Source organism: Dromaius novaehollandiae, chromosome 21 (genome assembly GCF_036370855.1).
Source record: "Dromaius novaehollandiae isolate bDroNov1 chromosome 21, bDroNov1.hap1, whole genome shotgun sequence".
Taxonomy (NCBI): Eukaryota; Metazoa; Chordata; class Aves; order Casuariiformes; family Dromaiidae; genus Dromaius; species Dromaius novaehollandiae.
In genome coordinates, this window is record NC_088118.1 from 2,782,024 (window position 1) to 2,792,818 (window position 10,795).

General features: G+C 58.3%; 1 protein-coding gene across 1 annotated transcript; it reads right to left on the reverse strand.

Annotated features, from left to right (window-relative positions):
- Window positions 1-37: 37 nt before the first annotated feature.
- C21H11orf52 (chromosome 21 C11orf52 homolog) lies at window positions 38-8,933 on the reverse strand. The gene is made up of 4 exons (XM_026105875.2): window positions 8,608-8,933; window positions 4,635-4,675; window positions 3,816-3,862; window positions 38-3,444 (listed from the first exon to the last, which is right to left on the reverse strand). Exons 1-4 carry the CDS (start codon window positions 8,637-8,639, stop codon window positions 3,208-3,210), a joined length of 357 nt encoding a protein of 118 aa, XP_025961660.2. The 5' UTR covers window positions 8,640-8,933; the 3' UTR covers window positions 38-3,207.
- Window positions 8,934-10,795: the final 1,862 nt, after the last annotated feature.

Consider the following 10,795-nt stretch of genomic DNA (forward strand, 5'->3'; position numbering starts at 1 on the left):
CCGCGGCCCGACCCACTGCTCGGTATTAAAAACACGCTTATTGCCGGGGTGACCCCCCTCTTACAAACACCTTTATTGCCGGGGGCCGCTGCCCGGCCGCTGCCCCGTGGGTCAGACCCGCAGGCGGCCAAAGGCGGACGGCCGCGGCTTGCGTCCCCTCGCGGTACGGGCGGTTTAATTCCCCCAGGTTGCTTCCGAGCACAGTCGATTCCCAAATAAAAAACAATTCCATTGCCAGTGAGTAGTGGCTTCACGTTTTTCCTGCAGCAGGCAGGGAGAAATTTCCTTCATGCACATGGGAAAAGAGAGGAGAGGAGAGGGGAGGGGAGGGGAAGGGATGGGAAGGGAAGGGAGAAGAAAAAAGAAAAGAGAAAAGAAAGAAAAAGAAAAGAAAAAAGAAAAAAGAAAAGAAAAAAGAAAAGACAAAGAAAAAAGAGAAGAAAAAAGAAAAAAAGACAAAGAAAAAAGAAAAAAGAAAAGAAAAAAGAAAAGACAAAGAAAAAAGAAAAAAGAAAAGAAAAAAGAAAATAAAAAAAGAAAAGAAACAAAAGAAAAAGAAAAGAAAGAAAAGAAAAGAGAAAAGAAAGCGGTGCGCGAGTGTGGACAGCCGGCCCGAGCCACCCGGGCGACCGCGCGAAAAAGTGCAAATTTATTAGTTAAAACTAAAATTAAATCTTTGACGTCAGGGAGCACGTGGTGGGTTAAGGCTGGTGTAACCCCTCAGCGTGACAGTCCCGGGGAGCGCAGGCGATGCGCTCGCAGAGTCTGTTAATGTCCAGTGCCAAACCAGGCCTTCGGAGAAGCCTGTGATTCCCGCGCGTGCGCCTGTCACGCCGTACCCACTCCAGGCCTGTTACACCGGCACAACCATGGTGTTTTTCCCGTTGCTGCGCAGAGCGTTGGTGATCTCCGGGATGCGCTGTGCCAGGGAGCCGAGGTAACCCGCCCGGCAGGCTCCGAGGAGCTCGCTAAGGGCAGCTGGTGCTGCGGCTCCCGCTAGCACAGAGCAGAAAGGAGCCAAGGACTCAATTAATCCGCAGATCAATAAAACTAGTGACGTGCCCAGAAAGCGAGCTCCTCCGAGCCGAGCCCTGTTCGTATCTACACTCGCTGCAAGACTGGTGTAACTGCATGGGTGTGCAAATTTCGGGCCACGCCGGACCCCGGAGCCGGACCTCAGTGTCTGCAGCTTTCTGTCCCCAGCGCCAGCTCTCTTCCTGGGGGAGACGAGCTTCGTACCGTCGAAGGGCCCTCGCTGTGCATGCCGCTGCGGGAACGGGCTGTTTCGCTTAAATTGTCCTTAAAAGTGACCGTCTGGATTCTGTACCTTGTAAAACACCACCCGCCTGCTAAATCATAATCTGTGCTTAATAACGCCTATAAAAAACTCAGGGTAATAAACCTGTTCCTTGCTATGCTGAGGAAGGCTGGGCTAGACCTGAAACCAGGGCCTCTTTCCAGTCTTCGTACCGCCGGGCCGGCAGGATGGAGCTCCCACGTGCCCCTCCGACGCATGCTTGCAATTAAAGCCTGCGCCCGTCCGGTCCTGCTTGGTCCAAAGGGCAGGGCGTCATGCCGGGCACAGAGTGCGGGCAGGGATTTGAGGAGCAGGAAGAGTCCTTGGCACCAGGGAGAACTAGCCCTTCCGATAACGTAATACTGTGTCTATTATAAATAAAGGGCCTTGCCCTGCAAACCTTACTCTGGCTTTATGACAGTCCCGCTGAGGTCTGCTGGAGAACGTGGGCAAAAAGAGCTGTTTAGGTAGAAAGATGCTGGGCTTGGTCCTCTGAACACTTCCATGCTAGCAAACACTGCCTGGGCCAGCCTAGCTGTCTGTAAGGGGCAGGAGCTGCTTCAGGTTTTTTACATTCAGCTCAGCCATAACATGCAAAATGATGTACGTTTATAAAATGTAGCAGGATGCCCATTTTTAAACACCGGCAATAAACAGGTCATCCCACATTCTGCATTTAGACCTATTTGGACCATCACCTAGGAGCAGAATGTGCTGAGCATCGATTTAGTGCCTGAAGAGACTGCTTGGGAGCCCTGCTCAGCCGGCAGCGTCGCAAATTCAGTCCAGCGGCAGAAGCCTCTTGGAAGGTTGCTCTACTGCATTACTAACGCTATTTTAAATCCATAAAGACATTCCCAAATGTATATCTGGGAGGGTTGGCAGGAAAAAAACACATGGCATGAGCTCTGTGTTCCAGGGCTTTATAACTAGGGCTGCTAATACAAAATTAGAAGAAAAAGGTGGAGAAAAACACCAAAGCCCTCACTGGAGTTGGCTGGGATTCATTCCCAGTGTCACAGGCATGCAAACAGCTACTGTACTCTAAGGACTGGATAACTACCTCTAAATGTTGGCAATGGCTTTTAAATGTCTGCCTTAAAGGTAAATCATGAATTTTCCTTGTTTCTTTTCCGATCAGAGCCAAGAGCACGCTGCTTGCTACCACAGGCTCTAGGGGAAGGATGCCTATCTGAGCAGCCCTTCAGCAAAAGCAATCGTTCTGTACCCCTCAGCCAGTTCTGCCTTTCTGGTCTTGGTCCTAGAGTGCTGTGCATGGCCACAAAACACTGTTTTTTGAGCAAAGGGGGTGCAGCTAGCGCTTGAGGCCTGCAGTGTGCAGTGGCTGGTGTTGGAGGAAGACACTGTGGCAGACACCGTTAGAGGTCTCATGCCATTTCCTCACAGTATCATCCACATGTCATTTTCCGTAGCACGTTGCAGAATTTTCTTAGCATTGACATAAAATCCAGTGGCAACATATCTCTTATCCCAGGATCTAATCCTGTTTGCTGTGTTCCCAAGTCTGCCTGCAGAGCAGCACTCCGGGAGACCTCAGTTACAGCAGAAACCTTCTCCCTGCAGCTCTGGGCTGCGGCTTTAGCCTTCATCAACTGCAGAGCAGTTCTGCCTTCTCACGGAGCCCAGAGCAGATGGGTTGCTAGCTTCAGAGGCGACCCAGGTTTTCCGAAGAGGAGAGGTGTCTTTTGCCAGCAGAACCAGATAGAGCTATTCCTCACGTGAGGATAAGTATGTCTGTGTCCTCCAAAGCCAAATGCAGGTGGAAGACACAGCCTCTCTGCACCTTCTCAGGGAGACTTGATCTGTCCGTGAGCCCGGCTTGGGTCTACAGCATCTCTAAACCTGTGAAATTCTTTCGCGGCTGAAGGAGGAGGGCACCATCAAGCCTCTTACACCAGGGTCCCGTTCTTGCTGTCGTATTTCAGCCTGGGCCTGGGGAAGTTGAGGGTGGCGTACTCTGTGGCATTCTGCATCTGCAGGTTCTTCACCTCCTCTGCAGAGCGCTCCCGGGCCTTGGTGAACACCTGGATGTCTGCGTAATGAATGCTGTCGTCCTGCTTCACGCTCTTGGGCTTGTTCACGGTGGCATAGACAGGAAACTCCGGGACATCTTCGTACATCGGAGCCTTTAGGGAGAAAGAGCTCTAGATGGTCAGCGCCCGCGGTGATGCTGCAGCTGGCTTCCCCGCTCCCGGGAGACACCCTGCACACCGCCCCCGGCAGCATCCAGCTCCCCGACGGCTGAGGCTGCGTTAGCAGCCCCTTGCTGCTCCAGCCAGGGGGAAAGGATGGGCCCACATCACCGTGCAGCAATGCACGTTGTTCCCACAACCATCCCAGCCTACACAGTGCAGCAATACACGTTGTTCCCACAACCATCCCAGCCCACGCAGGATGACACATCCGGGCTCAAAATAACCCATCCAGCCTAGGAAGCGATGGTCAGCCCTGTCCTTGGGATGCCCCGTTAGCAAAACATCTCTAGGAAGCTGTTTACCTTCCTGCCATGCTGGTGCTGCTGGCTCTCATGTCTCACTCTAGTTCCTGAAAAAGAAACACCAGCGGATCAGGTTAACACAACTGTTTATTGTTCCGTCTTTGGATGAAGAAATGCAGCGTCTGGCACGTGGGCTCTCCCCGCTGGAAACATATCAAATTTCTGGCCCATCTGACATCCTCACCCTAATCCTGTCTTTGAGGCTCGCTCCGAGAAGAAAGCCTGGGCTTGTTGCTTTGGAAAAAAAATGAGGTTTCCCAAGATGACAACATGCTGTGGACCGCAATGTTCTTGGCAGGACCCGGGAGGACGTACACAGCACAGACAGCTTCCTTGTCAGGCCCTTGGAGAAGTCGGATCCAGTTTTAACTTTGTTATTTCCTTTGCTGTCTGGCAAACATGTTTTGCCAAGCTTGGTCCAAAGGCCACAGGGCACAAGTGGGCCACTTAGCGCCTGCCCTTGGTGGCCGGGGAGCTGATGTCAGAGGGATGTTTGCGGCTCTCGCCAGGGTATGACGCAGCTTCTGCCTTGCTGCCGCTTGAGGGTACTCACGTGCTTTTTCGTGAGACACTTAGGCATTTTAAAGAAACAGCCTTTCTCTCCCCCTTGGCACGTCACACCCTCTCTTTTAAGTTTTAAAGAAACCTTGCCTCTTGCCTCAGCCAAACCTCTCTTCGGGAAAGTTAGGTACGAGAGAGCTCGGGAGGGGACCTCAGCCCCCGGGGTCCCGCTCACACTCGCGCTGCCTGATGCCAGCTAACCAGGGGTTGAGCTGCTCCCCCGCTCTCATTCCCTAAAGCAGCTTTGCACATCCTTACCTTGCTTTTCCTTCTTTCTTTTAAAAGGCGAAGGACACTTCCTGAAATCAGAGAGAGATGTTAGCCCTGCGCAGCCCCGGCCGCCACTCCGCTATCGCGTAACACGCGCACCCAAGTGCACCGCACCGGGTGTCCCCTCCGCGGGCAGCTCCCCGCCGGGCCGGGACCGCAACGACGCTGCGCAGGGGGACCAGGGAGCAGCTTGGCAGAGGTGCAGGGTGCAGAGCAGGCTCTGGGTTGGCATGCAACGTTTCTCTTAGGGCCAGATGCTCTGACAGTCCCGTACCCTTGGCCTCCCTGACCAAGGAGCGGCTGTGCACAGACCTCGTGCTGATTTAACTTTTCAGATCATTTTTCCTCTTCTCCGTTTTCCACCTCAACACAACCAAGCCAAACACAACCAAACCAAACAAGCTGTGCGCTTCATATAAGCCAAGCCAAACTCTCCCCTCGGCTGTATCTGTGCGAGGAGAGAGAGACAGGCCAAACACAGCCATGTCCCAGCCACGCTGCGAAGAGGAGCCCAATCCATTCCTGCTGTAAGAACGCGGAGGGGAGCGGAGCCCCCCCGGGCCAGTGCTGGCAGGGGCAGCGCCGGGTGGCCGAGCGGAGCCGTGTCACGTTCTGGGCCAGATGCACCAAGCAAATGTGATGGCTGCAGCGTGCTCGGGGGGCTGGAGCAGAGCAGGTGCCAGCCCTTGCGCGGCTCCTCCTGCGCGCACGGACGTCCAGCGCTGGCCGCCGGCCAACGACGCGGGCCTCCGAGGGCCGCGCGCTGGGCTGTGTCCCCGCTGCGGCACAGGCAGTGGCTGAACGAGGGCAGCTAGTCCTTTCTAAAGGGACAGGAGTCACCAGATGGTACCCAAGGAGCATGACATGTCCCACAGCGTCTGCGTTCGCCAGACGGCCCTGCCACAGCCAGGAGCGATGCAGTGCCTGCAGTGAGCTCGGCCTCTGCCGGCTTTTGGGGACGGTTTTGGTGGGGGGCAGGTGAGCAGGGCAGAGGGTGCACAATAACAGCTTTGGTGCTTTCAGAGCAAAACAAAAAAAGGCATGAATGAGAGCAAAGAACTTGGAGACCTTCAAAGTGGCTGGCAATGATTAACCAGCCTTGCTGGAGCTGGGAAGCACGGCAGCGGGAAGGCCGTGCTGGCAGCACCGGGGCCGAACCGGGACTGGCCCAGCACGAGCCCCTTGCCCAAGGGCTGCGCGAGTAAAGGGTCTAACCCTGCTCCTCGTGCCTCTGCCGTGCGCAGCTGTGCGGAGGCCCCTCGGGCCACCGAGACCCCAGTGCTCATTGGAGAGCAGCGGGGGCTGCCCCGGGAACGGGCCCGGCTCAGGGCAGCAGCGCTCTGCGTTCAGGCAGGTCGTGCAGTGTAATTAAAACAGCTTTGCTTTAAATACGATCAGCAGGGTCCCTGGCCTCCCTCCTGGGACGGTGGTTCCAGTATCAGCTTTCCAGGCTGCTTTCGCGTGGTTTGGTTTCTTGTCTTTGCAGAGAGCGAGTTAGCTGCCAGCCTGTCGGCTGGAGCTGTCCCGAGGCTGTCTGCCGGCTAGGCACAGCCAGGCAGGGACGGCATCTGCCAGCCTCCCATCTGCGGCGGTGGGAACAGATGTGGCAAGGGAAAGAAGAGCAGGGCAAACCTCTCCCTGCTCCTGCTCGAAACCAGGTCAAACATGTTGCACCAGCTCACAGCCCGCTGGAGGCACATTGTATCCTGAGCGACAGCACGCGCGTCCCTGCTCCTGTATCGCCTCCTCCCCTTCGCCAGCATCAACATCTTCCTGATGTCTGCCCTGTGCAAGGCTGCTTTCCAGCGGGTCCCAAATCTCAGCATCCGCTGCTATCCGTGCACACTGCCTAATCCAGCCGGGAGCGCTCCCGGGAAGGGAGAAGGCCTTCGCACCGCGGGGCGGCACACACAGATGTGCCCAGGCCTGGGGGCATCTTCCCTCATCAGTAACTTCCCTCTGTGACTAAATTTGCTTTCCTTTAAAGCCTCCAGGAACCTCCTCAGTCTGTCACCATCTGCCGCATGTCCCTTAGGGCCCCCACGTTGGTGGTGGCAATGACGAGGCTCTTCCGTCTGCGGGGAGGTGGGCGCCTACCTCCCCTCAGCCCTGCTGCAAGTCTCAGCTTTATTGAGAGAGCCCAGCTCTTCGCTGACATAGCTGGGGTGCTGCAGAGACAGCAGATATCCAGAAATAAAGCAGTACTGATGCCCTGAAACACCTGAGCTAAAACTAGGTACCATTTTTTTCCCCTCTGTCACCAAGGCAAAGCTATGAATCATCCAAACCTCCGCTGTGGGGCTTCAGCACGCCACAGTCTGCTCTTAGTCATGGTCCTTTGTAGGTGCTCACAAGCCCACGTCACCAGCAGCGCGTCCCCATCGGCTTCCTCCCTCCTCGTCAGGAGCCCTTTCGAGCCGGCGGTGCGGCATGCAGGGAGCCTCAGGCCCTTCTCCGCCTGTGTGTTTCCCCGTGCAAGGCAGGGAATGACGCTGCTGGGGAGAGCGCTCTGCTCTCCCCTCCCTGCCCGGCCTCTAAGGTGGACGGGAGCACCTGAGTCCTGCAGGGCAGCTGGGGCCACTGGTTCTGCGTCTTTGGCCAGGGCTTTGCCCTCCGCGGGAGGAGCCCGCCGCAGGGCAGCTGAGGGAGAGTTGCAACACCCGTAGCAGAAAGACCGCTCCGGCTTCTTGTTTTCCATGCAACCTCTGGGAAAAAACCAAGCGGGACCCAGGAGCCTCCGTCCCGCAGCCGAGGGAGAGCAGCCTCTGACGGTGCCCCCGGGAGCGGGCGGGAGAGAGCCTGCCGCCGTGCTCCTGCCTGGCCCTGCCCGGGCGAGTCACCTTCCCATTCCGGTTGGCCCTTCCTCCGTGGGCAGAGGTGTTTGTGCAGGGCCTGGCACCGCCTGGGCCTGGCGCTGACGCTGCAGCGTGCGCCGAGACGGTGTTGCTCGTGCTCAGGAGTCCCTGGCTTTGCGGCGCGGCTCTCCCCGCTGCACGGCCCCGAGGAGCAGGGCCGGGACACGCAGCCCCCTTCAAGGCAACCAGCCTGCGCCCCGGGGTTCCCGTTCCCAAATCCCAGGCTGGGGGCTCGGCCGGAGGACCCGGGCGTCCTGACCCCCATCCTCTGCTGCAGCCGCTAGGTGATGCTGCACCTCTCTTAATTATTAAAAAGCAGTGATGGCTTTGTAATACTTCAGCAAATGCAGTGCTGCAGAGAGCGTCCTCTGGGCTTCAGCTGATATTCGTGGCTCTTCCCCCTTGCACCACTCTCGGAGCAGCAAATCTTTCCACTTGGCATCGAATAATGCTCCGCTGTGCCCTTTTTCTGCAAGCTGGAGGCCCAGGGCATCATGTGAGCCTGGAGGGATTAAACTGGCACCCTCCCTCTTCGGGGAAAAAAAACCAACAGCATCTGAAAAACGTGGCCCGGGTTTCCCGAGCGCACATAAAACCCAGGCAGACCCGGGCAGGGAGAGGGGCTGGGGACGCCGTGAGCCGGACGGGGAAGCTCACCCACAGCCCTGGGTGCCAGCCCTGCCCCAGGATGCCGAGGGGACACCTTGGGGCACCTACCTGGCTGGAGAGCGGTGGGGCTCGCACGGAGGTTTTAGCTAAATCCTTCCTGGCACTGCTCTATTCTCAGCTACCCACACGGCTGCGGGAGCGTGAGGCTGCCAGTCCTGGAGGTGCCACAGCCCGTCTGGGCTGGGAAATGGGAGCAGCGAAGCCCCTTTGCCATCCCCGCTTTGGCAGCCGGAGCCCCTTCGCCTGCCCCGGCACCTGCAGCAGCCGGGCCACCCGCCACCCCAGCTCGCAGCGACAAGCTGCCAGACTGGGAGCCTGCGGCAGCCCTGGGAAACTCGGCACCGGCGAGCAAAGCTTGCAAAGCGCACCCAAACTTTGGCTGGGGCTGCCCCGAGCGCCGGCCGGCCGGCCGGGTCCGCGGCGGGCGCCGTACTCACCAGGCTCGCCCGCAGCTGCAGAGATTGCCCATGCCGCTCCCCGCTCCATGAAGCGGCAGTGCCGTCTGGCCGGGGGAGCGGAGGAGCGCGTATTTCCTGGTTCCCTGCTCGGCCCCTGGCTATTCTGAGGGAGTGTCTGGCAGTGTCAGATTTCTCTCCATCACCGCAGCGAGCTTCGCCAGGCCCCAGCGTGCCATCTACCGGAGGGCTCGCCCGGGGCTCCCCAGCCCCCCGGGTCTGCGCCCCGAGGAGAGGGCGAGGTAGCGCCGTGCCTCCGGGCCTCGGCCCCGGGTTAAAGCGCTGCTTCCCTGTGCTGTCCCTGCGCTCTCCCCCTCCGCTGCCGGTGCCGTCCCATGGATGCCAGCAGCGATGCGGAAAAGGATGGAGGAGAGATTTCAAATGTCCCTGGAAGAGAGGAGGAACTCCAGGGGAGGCCCTGGGGGGAAGGAGCTGCCGGTCCTGTTCATGCTCCAGTTGTCGCTGCATCGCCGGTGGGATGCCGGGAAAATGTGTCGCCGGGGCTGGCAGCACCTGGGCCCGTGAGCGAGTCTCCCTGGGAGGGAAGCTGTGCCCCGGCCACGCGTGGCGGCAGGGTGGCCCCGCAGGTCGCTCCTGGCTGGGATTTAGTGCTGCTGCGGCTGCCCAGACAGAAGGTGCATGTAACCTAAGGCACATTACCGTGCATCCAGGTTTTTTGAAGTCCAGGTCTTTACCCAGAGCAGAAAGTGCAGATTTGTGCTTTGGAGAAGCCCATGAGGGACGTAGCACCATTAAGGACTTACTCTACTGCCCTGAGGCTCAGCCCCTGGCCTGTCAGATAGGGACATTAATCTGTCCTTCACCTGCCTTTTGTAGTGCTGAGGGCCCTCCCGAGAGCAGCTGCCAGCTCCTGCACTGCACAGCGAGGCCCTGATCTCCGGCAGCTGTGAGCGAGCTGGCACCCAACACCAGAAGCTGTCACGTTAATACAGCAGAAACCCCGTGCTCCAGAGCCGGGATTCAGCAGCCAGCCCAGCTCTGCGCAGCCCCACGGGCGTGCTGGCAAGCGGGTGGGTTTTGTCCACCCCCTGGCTAGCGGTGTCCGAGCTGTGGGGCACGCACGGCCCTCGCAGGTCCCTCGCCTCCTCCAGCTCTGCCGGTCCCAGGCTGCAGCTCGTGGGTCAGCTCGGGGGTGGGCTTAGCCCCTGCTCTCAGCCGGGCTCATGGGATGCTCTGTTACCTGCCCAAAAGCAGAGCGAGGTGGCTCTTCCCGCTACGTCCTCGGATGGACCACGGGACGTAGATGCCCTCCGAACCCTGCAGCAGCTGCACCCGGAGCTGCAGCGCCTGCTCTCACACCGACACGGCTGCCCAGCGCGGGGCAGGGGCTTGGCAGCGCACGCGGCACCCTGAGCCCCGGGGGATTTAGGTCTGGCTGGTGCAGGCAGACGGGATTGAGCCCTGGACCCTCCTGCAAAAACCGGCTGGTCCCAGGAGTCTGTGTCCCCTTGGGAAGGCGCAGACTATGTGTCTCCGAGTTTGCCACAGACACTGTTGGTTTAGTGAGCCCGTCTCTGTTTTGATTTCAGGGATAACTTGGGCTTTGCTGCTTTGTGGAAAGAGAGCAAAAAGAAAGGCTGAGAGCCTGTTCCCATCGGCCCCTGACACAAATGCTGGAGCTGCCGGTTTGAGCTCCATCAGAGAAACAGAAAGGCATCGAAAACATTGGCAGAGCTGGAAAACATTTGGCTGCCACTCTGCATTCCCTCTCCAGTCTGTGTCTGCAGGGATAAAAGCGCGCCTGGCTTCCAGCGCTCCCGCTCTGCACAGCAATCACGCTGTTTTGTGCAAAGCCTGCAAGGGTCCGGTGCACGGCCCGCCGCCGCGCCAGGCAGTGCCAGCCCCCTCGCCGCATCGCCGCGCAGAGCGGCTGGTTTAACGCGCCCAGAGGCATCGTCTGGGCAACAAGCTGTGCAGCTGGCACAGGGCGAGCCTGCAAGGGCCCGGCAGCAGGGAATGAACGCATAGGAGAGCAAAGGCAGAGCTAAAAAAGCCAGAGGGAGAGCAGAAGTGTGTGATGACTATTAATTTGTCCTGCGAGAGTAGCGAGGGACCTCATACACCGAGGAACAGGAGCATGCTGTGATGGGTGTGGTGCAGGCACACGGTGAGCTGGCGTTTTAAAACTGAAGAAGAGAGAGCTCTGAAC

Coding starts and splice junctions, on each gene's coding strand:
- C21H11orf52 (XM_026105875.2), bottom strand. CDS start 8,639: ATGGGCAATCTCTGCAGCTGCGGGCGAGCCTG. Junction 3,863..4,634: donor AAGAAAGAAGGAAAAGCAAG/GTAAGGATGTGC, acceptor TTTCTTTTTCAG/GAACTAGAGTGAGACATGAG. Junction 3,445..3,815: donor AGCACCAGCATGGCAGGAAG/GTAAACAGCTTC, acceptor TTCTCCCTAAAG/GCTCCGATGTACGAAGATGT.